The 17792-nt window shown below is 40.9% G+C and overlaps 1 protein-coding gene across 6 annotated transcripts in view; it reads right to left on the bottom strand.

Annotated features, from left to right (window-relative positions):
• clip1a (CAP-GLY domain containing linker protein 1a) overlaps positions 1 to 17792 on the bottom strand; it is a 33487-nt gene that overhangs the window by 14175 nt on the left and 1520 nt on the right. For 3 of the 6 annotated variants that reach the window (XM_084055275.1, XM_084055280.1, XM_084055276.1), the window contains exons 2-16: positions 13360 to 13653; positions 12558 to 13096; positions 11566 to 11690; positions 11250 to 11466; positions 10887 to 11084; positions 10550 to 10641; positions 9374 to 9434; positions 6798 to 6902; positions 4105 to 5004; positions 3324 to 3440; positions 2728 to 2785; positions 2500 to 2583; positions 2138 to 2294; positions 1430 to 1595; positions 608 to 823 (exon numbers count right to left, since the gene is read on the bottom strand). In XM_084055275.1, the coding sequence (XP_083911401.1) occupies positions 608 to 823; positions 1430 to 1595; positions 2138 to 2294; positions 2500 to 2583; positions 2728 to 2785; positions 3324 to 3440; positions 4105 to 5004; positions 6798 to 6902; positions 9374 to 9434; positions 10550 to 10641; positions 10887 to 11084; positions 11250 to 11466; positions 11566 to 11690; positions 12558 to 13096; positions 13360 to 13447 (3123 nt within the window). In that variant the 5' untranslated portion in view covers positions 13448 to 13653. Of the gene's footprint in view, positions 1 to 607; positions 824 to 1429; positions 1596 to 2137; positions 2295 to 2499; positions 2584 to 2727; positions 2786 to 3323; positions 3441 to 4104; positions 5005 to 6797; positions 6903 to 9373; positions 9435 to 10549; positions 10642 to 10886; positions 11085 to 11249; positions 11467 to 11565; positions 11691 to 12557; positions 13097 to 13359; positions 13654 to 14076; positions 14854 to 17792 lie in introns of those variants that run through there. The other 3 variants (XM_084055277.1, XM_084055278.1, XM_084055279.1) reach the window with 3 other exon arrangements.

A 17792-nucleotide genomic window follows, 5' to 3' on the forward strand; every position in this document is an offset into this window, starting at 1 on the left:
ACTTGAACCTAACTGGTGCATCACCACTATAATAATGTAAATGGTTAAGGGCTCACTGGTAGGCCATGAGGAGATCACAAGTGGGCCCCCAAATCTTTGGCAAAACACTAGGCCTTCTATGATAATGTAACATCCTATTAAATATTAATTCATATTTAATTCATATTAAAAGTCATTTTTTCTTTAAACCCTTGAAAAATCATTGTGATACAGATAAATAGGAACTTAAATATACTATATTGGTTCCGTTGCTCGAAGCCAGAACACGAACAATGTGCAACGATCGATCTATCGATTTGATAGATAGTTAAAATAAACGTGCTCTGAGAATGCACAGATTGGCTGCCGTGTGAAGTGGCCAGATGGGTGGGCCATGAACACTTTAGAGATGTTCAAGTGGACCCTGAGCCAGGAAAGGTTCGGACCTGTTGGCTTAAGGCGCTTCTTGGAGATGAACTAATCTCTTTAACAACCTATCATCTCATTATTATACCTCACTGCCTAATTGTCATCCCCAAGATTAACACACCTGACCAAAACAACCATTTCTAGGTACTCTGAAACATGGTAAACTAAAATCCACAACTCTGTGGTTCCAGGTACTCACCTGGAGCTGTTCCTTATATGATTGCAGCTCGGATACCAACTTCTCCAGCTCCTGGGTTCTCTCCTTAGAGGAGCTGAGCTCCTGCTTCAATTTGTCAGCCTGACTTTGCAGTTCCTCAACTTCCTTCACATGGAGCTCAGAAGCCTGAGAGATGGCCTTCTCCTGTGAGGCCTTCAGCTCTTTAACCACGGTCTCAGCTTGTTGCACATTTGTCTCCTAGACAATATAAAAGAAAAACACAATACATAATAAGCAATAACGTACTGTAGTTGTTTGGATGGGACAGAGTTTGATGGATACATTTACGGTGCTCAGGGGGATAATAATAACAATAGCTCAAATGTATATAGCGCTTTTCCAAGTACCCAAAGTCGCTTTACATAAGGAAAGGAAGGAACCAACTTTAATAAGAAAAAAACGAAAACACTAAAGACATAAGAGCTAGATTAAAAACAATAAAAATAACTTTTTATCATGGCATGGGTTGGAGAAACATTCTAACTAGACCTCAACTGGGAAAGCTATCCTGAAGAGATGTGTTTTGAAGGAAGTGATGGAGAGGGTGTCTTTAATATGGTTGGGGAGCGCGTTCCAGAGGGGGGGGGGGGGGGGGGGGGCAGGGATACATGTGTATGCAGGTGGAAAGTCTCGGGGACTGTCCGTGGACTTTTGCCTTTCATAGTCAAGTGCACTCAAAGCCCACCAACCCTATTTTAAAGACAGCATTTCCCATGGACAGGTCACAAGGACCTCCTTGGCAGATGTCTGCTATAATTATGTCTGCATGGACCCTGCAGATGTCAGTTTCCCCTGTCAACTCACCAAGTTAACAATCTTCTCTTGGAGGGTGCTTATTCGAGATTCAAAATCATCTCTGGTCTCTTTCAGTTCCTGGTGTTTGCGGGACAGTTCCTGTTGGTGTTGCTCGGATACGTGTGCCACCTGTTCCTTTCCTTCTGCCAGTTGGCTCTGTAACTCCTCCAGTCTCCTGTATGATTGGAGAAAGAACAAGTGTAGGGGTCCAACAGTTAATTGAACTAATCAATTTAATCGATTATAAAAGTATTTTAATAACATAACAACACATTCTATAATTTATAATCTCACAATACGTTGTGTTCCGCAACGTTTTGAGCTTGTAGATTGACTATTGTCACTATTTTTGCACAAAAACGTATTGATTTAGTTGGTTATAAAAAAATAAGTGTCAATTCGCTGATGTATCCAAAATAATCTCCCAAAAATAAGATAACATAATTATAATATAATATATATATAATATAATTCCAGCAAGAGATGAGTATTGATTACACAGATCAGTATGAAAATGAATATGAACGTATATCTGTGTTTCTAACAACTGAGATAAGCTTTACATTATGTTTTACAGAAATTCACTTGCACAGAAGGAGACACGTTGATTTGAAAACACAAGAAGCAACTTCTCATATTCCATTCTTTTGCATCTTTTACATTCATACGCATCAGCAACAAATTACTGATGCATACAGTGTCTGAAACCACAGTTACCTTTCTTTCTGCACTCGGTCTTCATTCATTTTGGTGAGCTGTACAGAACTACTGCCCGAAGACTTCACCATGTCTGAAATATCGCTTTCCAACTTGGCCTTGTCCTTAGTTAGCTGATCAAGTTTCTCATCTCCAGATTTTAGTTTCCTCTCCAAACCTAAGTAAAGATATGGCATTAAAGTTAAGGTCATCAGGTTTCTATACAGTATTAGAAAAACTGCCAACCTGCTTTGGGGTGGCATGCTTACTATGATTCTTTTTCTAAGTAATGTTACTATTGTGTTTGTTTATTTGTGTTACAAATTGTAAAACAAATTAATATTACATAAACAGTAATTAATCATTATTGTATTATTTCTGACCTGTAATTTGGCTTCTTAGATTCTCAGATTCAGTGGAAAGGGATGTGCAATGCTCTTCCTTTTTACTGAGCTTGTCAAGCAGTTCTGGAAAAAAACAAAAAACAAAGCTGATGTCAACAACCATCATGTCATTAACAGAATCATATATACAGCAGAACTTTAGATTATGAGGTAATACTAAAATCATGAGACCTATATCTGACTAGCATAACAAATGATCTCATTTACCTTGCATAGATTGTGCTGCTTTAGTCTGCTCTTCTGTGCTTTCAGCCAACGTTCCTTTCTATGAAAAAACATTTAATATCAGCTTAATGTAAAATCATGAAATGCGCCATGCACTGATATTACAATAATTCGCATCAAACTAAAAGCAGGGCCTGACTTTGGAACCCATCCTTATCCCTATACAATACATGCGCCTCATATACAAAATACACATATACACAAACATGACTATATTCACAAATTTTAATTGGCTATTTGTCTTCAGTAACTTCAGTAAGCTTTTTACACCATTTGCCCCTGAAATTGTTTGCATCATTAACATTCCTCAGTTATCACATGTGATGCAGCAGCTTTTCCTCACAAAGTGATAGGTGTATGGTGGAAATACGAACCAAGTAAGTTTAATTAAAAGTTTCAAGTAATCCCCCTGTAATTCTCCCAGAGGTCCCAAACAAAATTAAATTAAGAATGTTCATTTCATTCATAATCCCAAAGCAGCCACTTTTAAAGTGGAGTTTTATAGATTTACAAACTCGAGCTTTTAGATGGGCTATTTTCGTCGAGCGAGTGAGTATAAATCAGACATTAAGGCTCACCAGGGTTCCCAGATCCTGCTGCAGATTGTCCTTGTCCTGTTGTACAGTGGTCAGTCTCTGCTGTAAGGAAATCAGCTCCTGCTGTCTGCTGTCCAGCATAGAGCTCAACTCACTGACCTACGACACAGGTCAGATGATAATAGTATGGGTACTGTGAGAATAAAATATCAGAAGCAAGCAAAAGAGAGAAACTTTGTTCATCAATTATTTTCATTGTCGCCCCAATTTAACAGCGGCCCTTGACGGTTGGCCTGGGGAGGATGTAGACAGCGCATCTCCTCCAATACACATGGAGTCACCACCACTTCTTTTAACCCGAGTTTCACCGGGAGGGCCTAACGGGCACTGGGTTTTCACAACATCTCCCCAAGACCCACTACCCGCTGAACAGGCGCCCCCAACAAGCCAGTAGGGGTCGCTAGTGCAGTGACAAGAACACAATGCTCTGCTGGCTTCCCACCTGCAAAAACTGCCAATTATGTCGGTTGGTGCTTCCTGACAAGCCCTGGCCTCCGGAATTGAACTCAGGCCATTGTGGTGGTGGCCGACTACTTTATCTGTACACCATGCTTTTGTGTGACGCTGTAGTATGATCAAGTAGGGGTCAATTTACAAAAAAACTCAAAAAGTTAAAATATGGAGATGAAGTTTCTGCCCGACAGCGACGATATATAGCTCAAATCTAAGATCACAGAGATGCTTTACCGGCTTTAATGGGTTAATACAACAACATGAACATGACATTGCAGCAGCAAACAGCAAAGGAGGCAAAGGAACCCACCTTGACACCCTGTGAGTTTGCCAGGGTTTGGGCCTCCTCAAACTGGGTCTTCAAGGTGTGGAGTTCCTGGTTACCTTCAGCCTCCTTGGAGCGCATTGTCTCAATTGCTGCCATTTGTTCTTTGGTTTCTCTCATCTTGTCCTGCGCCTCTTGGGCCTCTTTCTCCTCCAGCTCCTTTATCTTTTGTTCAGCAGCATGCAGTTTACCCAGCACATCCTCCATCTCAACCAGATGTTGTTCCTCAGCAGTATCGATGCTGGACCGCACAGACTCCTCCAGTCGCTCCTTCTCTTCGGTTAGCAGCAGCAGCTTTGCTTTCAGAGCCTCCATCTCCTTAGCCCAGGCTCTAGTATCAGCCTCATGTCTGCATCCAGCATTTTCTAAAGCTAAAGTGTGCTCCACCTTCATCCTCTCTATGGTGCTCTTGGTCTCCACTAGCTCTGCTGTCTGGTCACCAGCCCCTTTGCTGAAGGACAACTTTAACTCTTCCATGGTCTGCTGGTGAGAGGCAACGTTTGACTCAAGCTTGCTACGCCATAGTTCAATGACGTCTGCATTCTCCTTCTCTGCCTGACTCAGGCGCATCTGTAGCTGCTCATTGTCACCAGACAGCTTAACGAAAGAGGTCTGAAGTTGTGCGAGCGCCTCACTGTGGGTCTTTTCTTGAGATTCCAGTTTCTCCTTGTATTTCACCTGTTCCTCTTGCTGCCTTGTTTCCTGGGAGGCCAGCTGAGCCCTCTGTGAGCTTATCTCTTCTAGGAGAGGTGAAAGAGTAGAGTCTGAACCCTCAGAGCCCTGCTGGGACTCTAGTCGTAACCGCAGATCAGCTACCTCTCTGGTTCGCAGCAACTGGTCCTTCTCCAACTCCATGATTCGGGATCTTTCTGAAACAGTGGCCACCTGCAGGGTGGATAAATCATCACCAATGACACAAAGGACAATCTCACGCATGGGAGGTGCGGAAAAAAAAAAGAACAACATGATTCCTTAAAAAGGTAGAGTAAGTGACATTTTTTGGCTAAAACAAAACTTTTTTATTAAAAGGTTAAAGCACTATATCTCATTGCTATAGAGTGTTTGTTCAGGAACAGGAGTCTCCCCATCTCTTCAGCTCTTTAATAAACAGTAAATACATTTTCAGGTAGGTGACACAATTTCAGCCAATCAGGAGAGAGTACCCATTTATCAGTTTCATTTTTATAGTGTTCCAGTTCCAATTGTGTATGCTCATTTCTTGGTGTCATCACTTCCAATTTCACTTATTTAATCTGTATCCGGACTAAGTTCTATATCCTGATTGGATACAATTGGTATCACAACCTGAAAATGCATTTTCTGTTTAATAAAGAGCTGGAGAGACATGAAGACTCCTGTTACTGAACAAACACTCTATCGCAATGAGTACTATCAGAATATAGAGCTATTTAACACTTATTTTTACCAAACAAAAACACGTACCGTACCTTATAATAAAGCTTAATAAAAGCCATAATTGGGCATTTTCAGATTATCCATAATGGAAATCATTCAATATCAGACACCAACAATTCATAGGTCAATAAAGAAAAGCAGTAAAACTTGGCCCAACCAATAACAGCTCTGATTCAATTCACTTGTTGAGTTTACAAGGCGGACACATGCTTACTTTTGATAGCAACACAACATTATACTGACCTCTTCTGGGTATAGAGGGTATGGTCAAAACTATAAAAATTGACAATTATTTCCACCACTGATATAAACACGTTATAGATTGGAATATTATGTTAATTATCATCACTGACGCTGGTATTTAGAAGATATCAGTGCTAAACATGTAGATAACTGGTGTTTCTATTTTCAGTCAAGTGTAGGGCATAAGGTATTGGGATTTAATTTGAATTTAAAGAACACTTTAGTGTAATTTCTGATATATATATATATACCAGGAACATTTACATTTTGTTCAGCTAGTTTAAATTAATATCAAAATGTGTAACTATGACTTTCAACCTCATCTGTATAACTAAGAGATTTAGAATTGTATAACTATGGATACCCCTTTGTGGCTGTGATACCCCAGGTGAACACAAAGCAGCACAGTCCAGGAAGAGGCACATGTTAAAGACTTGCAAGAGGTGGGGAATTGGACCCACCAAAAAGCAAAGACAAGCGGGAGGGTACAGGGAAGGAGAACAAAGGATAGTCAGGAAACAAGTAGTTGGGCAGAGGTTCATCTGATGAAACGGAGATACAGTACAATTTACCAGTAAAGCCAGGATTAGATCCTTCAGCAACATGGAAAAATGGGTATGAAAAATGTGACTCAGTCAATAGATGTAGATCTAAGTCTTTCAAGTTATTAAAGAAATAACTATTGTATAATTAAGTCAGAGTTTGTGAAGAAAATACCACACTAGTGAAAATTAGTGTGGTAGTGCAAATTAAAAGTGCCAAAGGAGTGAAATATAATAAACCAAAGGTCAATCATTTTCTTCTATTATGTGACGTTTTGTGGTGTTTTTTTATTATTACATTTAGTCTTGTTTTGTTATAAACCCTACAGATGGATTTGGGCGTTAACCACAAGCCCACATGAGGCCCTGACACTCCTCAGCAACACTTGTGTTCCCTTTGTCCATTTTTCTGCCATTGTCCCCGTCCCCCATTCCTCTTTCCAAGAAAGCAGCAAGCGGCAGAGCGGAAGCCATTACCCTAGTGTCTTCTAACTCTCTTTGGAGTTTCTCAGCTTTGGTCTTTTCAAAGAGCAGGCTCTGTTCAAGCTCCTTAATGTGGGCATGCTCCAGTTTGGTCTGCGTCTGTTAGTAGACAAGGGGAGAGGAAGAGAACACACCAGTGCCACCATCACATGCCAGCCCAATGCAGACAGAAAGGCCAGGGGGATAGAGTGGAGTGATTAGAATGTTGGTGTCTGTTTGTAGGATGGGGAGAGGAGGGGAGAGACAAGCAATGTTGAAGGGAGGTGATGTGAGGGTGAAAAGGTACCCCATGCAGAACATTCAGGTGGGGCCCTGAACAATGGTACACAGGGATTATTCCAAGGAGTGGATGGATGGAACGTTACATACAGTAACAAGCGGTTGTGTTATGGATATGCGTATGGGATGCATTTACAAGTAATCATGCAACATTATTAGACCTGGTGAAGAAAGCAAAGAGTTCACTGTTATGATTTACACATATTTTGAGTGATAAATTAGAAAAAAAAAACTGACTTCACCATGAAGGCCTACATTGAGAGAAAGCAGAAGTGGTTATGTTCCCCATACACTATTTTACTTAAATTTCCAACATGACTACGCATTCTTTCAGACATAAGTGAGGAATTTACATGCTTGTGTTCATATTAACCTAAAAAGCTTGTCAGGGTATCATAACCAACCTTGCTTTCTCTCTTATGTGATCAGGCCAATTTAAGTAGAAGGTCCATTGATCCTTTTTAAACAACATTGACACAAAGTGTAACACTTAAGAGTATGGGGCTATGGGATTTGTTTTTCGTATTACTTGATTTTTTTATATTCTCTCTCTACTCTTATCTGTAGGCTACCTATCCTGTTACTATTATTGCTGATACAACATTTCCCCCCAGGGATCAATGTATCTATCCATCAATCTATCTGGGTTCCCCATTCACGCCCTAAAAATGTATGGTGAAAAAGTATTCTTAATTGCATTTCAAGGATACCATTTAATTATCGATTTAGTGCCCCTAGTCTTACATGTTACAAAGTACATTCACTTTTAGTTTCATCACAAGAGGGGAATACCACTGAGTTTCAGCTTTTTATGGGACATTCTGTGCCCATGGCCAGTTCAGAAAAACATTTACTATCATCTTACTGAAGGACCAATAGCACTACAATAACATAACACTTAAGAATGTTGGAGGTACAGTGAAAAACACCCATAAAATGTGTCCCCCATACTGTGTCTATGGGTGCAGCTTCAGGCTGGAGTTTAATATGTAATGACAAATTAAGAGTTCTAGCTCTTAGATGTTTTTGCTTTGGGTGTGAAATATTGACTAATGATGCATGCACTGACCTTTCCCATAAAAAAAAAGTGCATGAATTCTTAAATTGAGTGCCATTCCCCTTTACTTGCATTTGGGGAGTTTGAATTGTGGCCAGTGACTAGGCAGTGAAATGGCAGGGGAGCATCTCCAGTGGTTCCATGCTAAGCACTGGGCCAACATGAAGGACAAGAGGAGGGGGGGATAAATCACATCAATGAATACAGAGGCACTTGGGGTTATAACACAACATTAGTACACCTTCAGCAGCTTGAAATCCACATAAAACAATAAGCAAGTAGACCACACAAAGTAGTGGCTTGGTCTCTTTCTTGTTTTCATTTTTTATTTTTATTTAATTTATGTATTTTAAGCTGCATGCATGTATTTAATACACGTGTAGACATTGGTAAGTATAAAACGGTTTGTTAGTATAGAAAGGAAGATAAAGGGGTATTCTAACCCTGTTGTATTCATTTCTAAAGATCTATTTTGAGGAGAGACGCCTTCAAGGATGATCACCTGACCGGTGTTGCACTGTGGAATAATAACATAAATCTTTTGATGAGAATCAATACAGATATGAGTCCAATTGTCCGTCTCGCAAACTTAAGATAGGGACATGAATCATCTGTGACATTTATCAAAGCGAAGGCTGTGTTACAATAGCAGCTGCAGTGAAATAACTGTTCATAAAAGCTATGACCTGTCTTGATGTCAGCGCCCAAACAGAAACAGTTTTCAGATGCTGGAGAACATGAGAGGTTTTGCGACCTCATGAATATATGAAGGACACCAGCTGTGGATATTAAGTTTTGTCACAGCAGAGCTCTGCAAGGAATGATGGTATTGATGACATTGTCATCAATACCATTCTTTCAATACCATGGAGAGAATGAGGTTTCAGACAAGTCATTTATGGAGGAGGAATGCAGAATTCATTCATCCATGCAAACAAGTTGACTGAGACTGGTTATCTATTGCCAACAGGAACTGCAGATAATGTAAATGCTCAGTCATTGTCATAATTAACTGGCTCTGACAAGAATGTCAGTCAATTGCATGTGGTTGCTATCTTAAATCATAATTAACAGCAGCCAAGTAGCCAACTGGAGATTAACTAAGATGTATCTTAATTTGTCAATTAAGTCTGTATTAAATGCATCTTCTAAATCACTCATGTCAAGGGTAAAGAAGCAGTCCTGAGATCCATTGCTGTTTTTTTTAAACAAATGTGTCACTGCCTGTACTTACCTCCAGATCTCCTTTGGTTATGCAAGCTTCTTCCACACGGAATTGGAGGTCCTCCACCTTCCTGTTAAAGATCAACAAATCCCTTATGTAATTTGAGCACATTGGAAGAAACTGAGAATGTCTAAAATGCAATAATAAATAGGGCATTTGGCTGAGCTGCTCCAGTCAAGACAAGGGTTTCTGCTAGGCATTTTATTGGCTGGCCGTGACCGGTAAGATTTCTCTGGCCAAACGTTACATTAATCGACCATAATGTAATACATGTACGCGTGTTTGCAGATACATGTGTGTGCAGTGCACCACCCAACTGATCGCTGTACCTCCTTACTGTAGTGCAGCGATTCTTGACACTTTTTTTACAGATGCACTGTAAATGTTCCTGTGTTTATCCATAGTTTCTACAGCATACCGTATCTACTCCATCATGCAAGGGTTTTACTTGCCAAAAAGAACAGATAGTCAGGACGGACGAGAGATCTGCTCTTGGTATGCAACACCGTCGAACTACAGTAGGGCTATAGGCTGAGCAGTGAGTATGTTTGGGGCTTTGCGTTTCTTTAAACCTTAATACCTAAATACAGTAACGTGCATTTTAGTTTGCTTTGTTACTGTTTAATGATGTCACAAAGTGCCTCCACCACATTACTCCACGTCATTGACAGTCCCTGTAACCCAGGGGTTCGCGGGAGACTGACGTGGGGTCGCGAAATTATTTTGGGTCATTAAAAAAAAAAAAAAAAAAAAACTTTTTTTTTTTTTTTTTTACTTTTTATTCAACAGAATGGATGAAATACCATCTAAAATGATCACAAATGGTACATTTTACCATTTTAATACATTACAAATGCGCACCGAACGTGCAAGTTTATGTGCATAAATGACCTCCAGGTTTAGGTGGGGTCGCGAGTCAATTGCCGCTTTATTTTGGGGTCCCGGGCTGAAAAGTTTGGGAACCCATGCTGTAACCTACTTGTATAACATCTACGACTATGCGAGACCTGTAGGTTATCCTGACTTGCCCCTGTTTTATTATGGTCCTTTGGGTCCGTGCCGGTTTACACCAATCTGCGTGAAAATGTGCACACACATTTTTTTTTATGCCGATCGATGTCTTGATCGAGACAAAAAAAATAATTCTTCCTCTTCCTGACTAGATGTACCTCTGGGAAACCTTACCTCCGCTCCTCCTCCAGCTGATTCAGCAGCTCCACTTTGTCTTTGTCTGCAGCCTCCACCAAGCCACGTAGCTGATCCATCTTGCCCTCCATCTTAGGCATGAAAATAATCAATATGAATATAGGGAAAAATGCAAGCACACACGGTCACACACAAAATGTTGCCTTTCCAGTTCATAGTAGTTAAGCCTTAATTGATGGAGGATGTTCATCACACACACACGCACAATGTAGACTTTCCAGTTCATAGTAGTTAAGCCTTAAGAGATGGAGGATGTTTATACATAGAGTGGTAGTCAATTAGCTGTAGACCGCAGGCATTGTGAGTTGGTGCTGACCTGCTCTTGGTCGTCCCTCATTATGTTCAGTTCTTGCTCCACCTCCCCAACATGGCTGGTGGCCTTAGCAACCTCAGCCCTCTCCATGTCCCGCTCACCCATCAGCTGTTCAATGTGCTGTTGCTTCTCCTTCAGTGCCTCCTGCAGGGCCGTGGTACCAGATATCTTACGATTGTACCGCGATGACGTCTCTGTGAGCTGCGTAGGGACAGAAGAGAACCATGTTCAAGTTGGTGAAATAGAGGAGCGCAAAAAGATGCCTTTCAGCCTCCTTCCACTGCCCCTCCACTGAGTTTATATGCCGGCAGGTCTACTGAACTCATATTCATATAGTTTTGCTGCTGCTGTGTGTGCACGTCTCACCAGGCCAGTGCGGCTGGGCTTGGCGCTGACAGAAGATGCCACAGAGCTCATGGTGCTGATGGAAGAGGCGCTGGGACTGCGCTTCAGGCCTGATGGAGTGGTCACTACCTTTCGAACGGTCGTCTTTGCTTTGGCTGGTGTGGTGGAAGGGAAGCCAATGCGTGACACCTTGTGGACTGGCGCAAAGAGGCCATACTTGGGCTGGCACTGAAAATATCTGAGATGTGATTGGCAACAATTAGACTAATAGGTTTCATAATATTCATGTAGCTGGTTAATCAAAAGTGCTTTTCTTTCTAGAGAGTGGTTTGTTTACCTTGTGCCTGCCACTGCCCCGTCATTCTTTCCTAAGGGTTCATCCAATTCCACACCGCACCACTCGCCTTTGGCAAAATCTGTTTCCCCAAGGAAACGTACCACTCCAGCTTTTGTACCACCAACCTGGAAAAGAAATGCAAAACATTTAATCCACACACAAGATCGGACAGGATTCGAGACCTTGGGTGAGATAATACCATCACCATAGTAAAAAATATATAGAAAAGAAAAGAAAAAACGAATTGGGTGCGTGCCTTGCAAACACATAAATGAAACTACTGTATGCTAAAATATGAGCATGTGATTACTTCATATTCAACTACACAGATGTATGGTCTGCTTGTGACTCAATTGATCTAATTCTTTTTGTGAGGGTATTTCCTCTCCAGCCTAGTGTGTGAGTTACAGACTTCCTCTTTTCATATTGTGCTATACAGCCTCCTGTGGAGGAAGGGAGAGAAAAAAGGATTCGGTCAAGAGGAAGGAAGGTACTTATAAAGGACAGCATATGGCTGTGAATAGGAGGACAACACAGACACGGATTAACTACACTAAATACAACGTCAGTGCTACTATTTCCACTGGCTAGTGAGGTGATAGGAGGGTGAAGCCAGGTGGGCTGAAGTGAAGAGGTCATATTGCACACATACATTCCTCAGAGATTACCATGGAGAAAGGGGAGGAGAATGCCAGTGAGTCCTGTGACTCCTGACCAATAACCCGCCTGTGTTATTGCGATTATGACACCTAAAGGGCAAGAGGTAGATTTCTAGCCACCCACCTTCCTTCTCTGGGATAATATCGGAAACAAGGATATAAAATCAATAATAATAAATGACTGACTCCAAATATGGCCCTTAAATACAATGTTCTTGACTTTTATTTTTTATTCCGTTTTCCTACTGGATTACACATAAGTGTTTGCAAAAATGTGTTTTTTTAAAAATTGGAAATTCTGAGATATATAACGGAATATTGTATAAACGTTACCAAAACACGGTCACCCATCTTGAGCTCCCTCTCTCCTTTCTTGACGGATCCAGTCTCTGAGAGGTTGGAGATAGATTCACTGTTTGCACGTGCCAAGTTGGAAGTTGTTATAGTAGCAGATGTGGCTTTTTTGGGTGTGGTTGAGGGAAGCGCTGATTTTGTAGAAGGTGTATGGGAGGCCACACTACCAACTGAAGGTGTGGGTGAAGCGGCACGGGATGGCGGAGCCGTTTCAGTTCCGTTGGCATCTCCTTCTGTGCGAGACAACTTAGACGGACGGGTGAATATCCCCCGCAAGGCCTCACACTGGAAGTAGCGGACCCCAGCTACTGACCCATCATTCTTCCCGATGGCCTCATCCAGAACAATACCTGCCCATTGTCCTGGAGCAAACTGTGTCTCCCCAAGGAATTGTACGACGCCTGGTTTGTTCCCATTAACCCACACACGCTCGCCAACATCAAAGGTTTCCTCAGAATCCTGGGGCTCTTCACTGACACTTGCAGCTGTTTTGTCAGCCACAGTTGCTTTGGGTCCAGCTATAAGGGAAAGAGTGATAGGGTGAAATAGCATGATATTCTAAGTCTTCTTAAGTTATCGTAACTGCTTGAGAAACCGTGAGCCCCTTATTGCAAATCAAAGCAGATTGTATAGGATCAGAGGAGAACTAACCTCTGACCTAGACAGTGCCACAATAGTGTCTTGTAGCTCATATTTGAAAAACATTCCAAATTTCTTCCAGTAGCAGCAACCACTGCTAGGAGGAGATGTCTGGTAATGGATGGTGATGGAGAAGTCTTACCTGTGCTTGGGGCAGCCTTAGTGGCTGCTGTCCCTGTTGTCCTGGCTATCTTGCTGGGCATTTTAATCCCACTGGGTTTGGCTGCCATGATTCCTCTTGTTAGTGGTGGAATCCAGAAGGCTTGTGTCTGTCAGTGGGCACAAACTGTCCGCAGACCATCAACACGGCTTGGCTCAGCTCTGTGATACCAAAGCGGTCCCCTCCGCAACAAAACAACAAGCCCAAAGTAAATAAAAAGAAAGAAAAAAAAGGAAAGGGGAGAAGGGAGTAAAAAGGATGTTGCTGAGAACGAACCTGTTGGGGAAAAAAAAGATGTTTGTACAAGTGAGTGCAGTAAAGTTTAACTGCACTTATACCTCACTGAAACATTTTTTAAAGCAATTGACATACCATTAATTAAGCTATGCAGTCACATTACGACCTGACCAATCTATTGGTGGAACAGTATTATTAGCCAATATTGTCCGTTAAAGGGTATGTTAACCATAGGGCATGAGAAGTGCACAATGAGATTTGATACAAGCACTTATGATAATCAGTAAGATTTTTATGTTAGAAAAATCCACAAAATACATGATTGTCAACAGATGTACAGGATTTATTTTTCTTCTTCCTCAATAGTACTATTGGACTTTTATAAACATTCACCAAATTCATCAGATATAAAGTCAGGCTGCCTAAAGAATAATACCTTTGGTTTACCACATGCTTACTTACAAGTTATAGCAGTTCAAATGCCATTCGTAGTAGCAATGACAGCCTTACTCAAAAACTTCTGTTTATGAGTCAACTAATAGCTAGCCTAAATGGAAAGTATACATGTGACTTTACTGCACATCATCACCCAGTGACATGGTGTGGTGTAGCGTCAGTGAAGGGGCGTTCTGGTTTTGTTATGACAACAAGCTCTGCGGCACAGGACAATCCAGGCAAGACCTAAAAATAATGGCTGGCACAACCCAGTCAACAAGCAGTCTCCATATCCTACCACCTTCATAGACATTTGTCATGCCATCAGGCCCATGATTTTGACCTGGCCATGAAATAAAAAACACTTCCACAACAGCAGCTCATAATCCATCATTCTGGGCTGTCAAATGGACTGACCGGTGGCTGCCTCCTTCCATAATCCCTAAAAAGAGATTACTGCAGGACCACCACAACCAGATTACTAGTTTTACCTATATAAGTGGAGCCGATAGCTGTATGCACCGCAAAGCATGGTCTCACTGTTGTTGCCTTTAAATACCCTTTCATGCCTTATGTAAAGCACTCTGAATTGCTTTCCTTTTATATTAAAACTGTCTTGTGGGCATCACAAATGTAACATCCAGATTTGATTGGCTAAATCTGGTTACAAACGTGTTACAAATGTAACATCCGGATTGGACTGGCCATGCTCTGATCAGCTCTACTAGATTTTTAGGTCGCAAAATGGCCTGAAAATCTAGATGTCAAGGCCCCGTAGTGGCCGGAACATCTATAGCCTTGCTAGCAGTCTGGCAATGATTAAATGGCCTTGACATAATCCAACATTCGTTGTTCAGAAATGTCTTGATGCCCTGGAAATTACTTAAATGATTTAATCCAATAGCAAACATCACCAATGAGCCTTAAATTTCAGGAAATCATAATGTATACTATGTTAAAACATAGACCTGTACTATCTGGAGCATGTTTCAATAGTGGCTTGTATCAGAGAAGAGTAAAATTATATTACTTTAAACTCAAACCACTCAAAATTGCAGCCAGGACTTTGCAAAAACTTCAATTGTTGTGTCTTACCATTATTGTGTCTTACCATGAGCAGGGTTTACATAAGTAGTATCATGGTAGTTGTATATGAAAGGGCAATTAGCACTTTCTCTTTCAGCACTGGCTGTTGAGGCTGTTTTAACAAAGTCCATTAAGAAAAATTACTAACAGGGCTGCAAATCCATTTAGCTTTAGAGCTTGTTTAACAACATCACAGACTTACAGGAACATAGCTTTGTTCCATTCCTATTAGCTGGGTTAACCAAAACAACTAAGAAGACACAGCCTCTTACTCATAGTCATAAACACACCAAGATATTCTCAGTTCAGAATGAAGGGTGGTCATCAGCTAGCACGGACCTACTTTGTATGCAGTGTTCCAGTTTTCCCCTGCTGTGCCTTTGAATGATACCGTTTGGTGCCCTCAGGTCAAGAGGACATTAAGTGCAAGCCCTTGAAAGAAAGCATTCAAATGATTGATGCTTTTGTGGTACAAAAAAGGATACAAGAAATGCAAGCCGACTGACTTGCTTCCAAAAACAAGTTCATTCTGCTCTGAACAAAAGCTTAATTGGTAGAAATAAATGAATTAATATGCAAAACCACCAAACATTTAAGACACTATGGATATATCATGGGCAAGATCAAGAGAATGTTTCAGCTCCCATTTGAGAGCTGGTGTAGTCAGCTGAAAAAGATCCACTTATGCTGCAGACGTCTCTCATTGGAGTAATGGTAATCTTTCGCTGCTGACTCCTACTCTAATCTGTAGCTAGGAAAAAAGCCAAGGACCATGCTCTGTCAATGTTTGAACTCAAATGAATGAATTCATTGTGTAATGTGTATTACAAGGACTTGTGTATTACAAACCCACAACCTCCTCACACTATGCTCAACTAGGCTACATTTGCTTAGGCAATACCAAATCTCTTATAGTTCAGATTAATGTATGTATTATTTAACAACATGGTTAAGGGCATGCCCTGTAAAACAGGGCAGAGATTTAGTGTACTTCTAACCGACTTCCAAGTGACAGAAGCTTATGAACCCAGCTTCAATGCAATGCACAGCCTTGCCCTCACTAGAGGAATAAAAACAAACAACAAACTTGTTAATTATATCAATGAAAATGAAAATCAATCAACACAGCTGATGCCAACCAAAATGTAAATTGGAGTTAGTGCATCCTGTAGAACATTCCACATTTAGCAGAAGCATGTTTTGCTGACATAAGTACAAAAAGCAATACACAGACAAGCAAAACTTGCACATTTTTACTAGTAGGAACTCTCTGAAAATGCAATGTTAATATCCATGTATGTCTTAACATATAGGGAGTGCCTTTTACTGCTTACACCAGTAACCTAAAGATATTGTGGCACTGTCCATATTGTACACCTTTACACAAGAAGCCAGAGGGCATATTTATGAGATTCTAAGACTTGGTATAAAGACTTCATTGCTAGTTTATAGTGAGTAACAAGAGAAAGCATGCAAGGTTGCTGCGGTCTCCATGCACTCAGAAAAGTATATTTTCGGATTCTTCTCGCATGGCCATAACTGAGTTAGCAGAAGGCCACACAACATAGTCTAATACTTCCTTTTGAGGAAACATCTGCTGGGATGTGTTTTATGACGCCCACACTCTGCACTGGCAGAGTGTGAAAGCGTGAACAAAGCATAGAGAAACATTTGTGCTACTTTTAGGCTTCTGTTGTTAATAAGTAAACAACACTCAGAATTAAACTTAAACTTATTAGATTTATCAAATCATTAAAATTAGACAACTGTGTATTAGCTCTGCATTCTCTACAGGCCTGAATGAAACTAGGGTTGGGATCCTTTAAGATTTTAACGATTTCGGTTGCTTAACGGTTCCATTTAACGATTCCTATAGGGGTTCCAAATGGACCCTTACAGGTCTGTAACTCGGAGAGTGCACAAATGGAACCCATTTGGTTCAATTTGTACAGTCTCAGAGTTATGGTGGTCCTTACATTGAAAAGTTTGAGAACGACTGGTATTGTAATTGTATAGCCGATGTGAAGTCCTAATACCGGCTTTGACAGTGTCATAAAAAAAAAAAGGTTCCGGAAACGGTTCCAAAAGTGATGGAACCGAATACCGATTCCGGTTCCTCAATGTTGGATCCCGTTCCTCCGGTGCCGGATCCCAACCCTAAACTAAACTGTCCAAAATACTGTAGCATAGAGAAAACAAGCACATGGATGCCATTGTCTTAGGTTAAGCTAAGAAGACTAACATCACAAACACTACAGGTCGAGTCAATTCAAGTTCACACATCATAAAAAAAATGAAAGAAAACGTTGGGTCAGGTGGGTCAAACAACTTTCTTCTTTGCAGAGCAGTCTAGTATAGCCTGAGCAGGATTGATGGCTTCAAAGCCCTTATATTCAATTCAAACAAATTGAAGGGGTTTTCACTTTCAAAAACTTCTGGGGTTATTTTAATCGTGTGGCCCCAGAAGTTTCTTGATTCAATATTTAGATATTTGATATTCATTTTATCAGACACGCCCACCTCCCTCCTACCCATTGAACTTCAAACTCCATTTGAACTGGGTTAGACTGAAAACACACGTTCCTGGTTTTGGTGACTGATATTGTCCTTCTAATGCGTTGGGGGGGGCGTGTTTTTTTCAATGAAATTTAGCTTTT

Source organism: Gymnoscopelus microlampas, assembly GCF_963454915.1.
Source record: "Gymnoscopelus microlampas genome assembly, chromosome: 4".
Taxonomy (NCBI): Eukaryota; Metazoa; Chordata; class Actinopteri; order Myctophiformes; family Myctophidae; genus Gymnoscopelus; species Gymnoscopelus microlampas.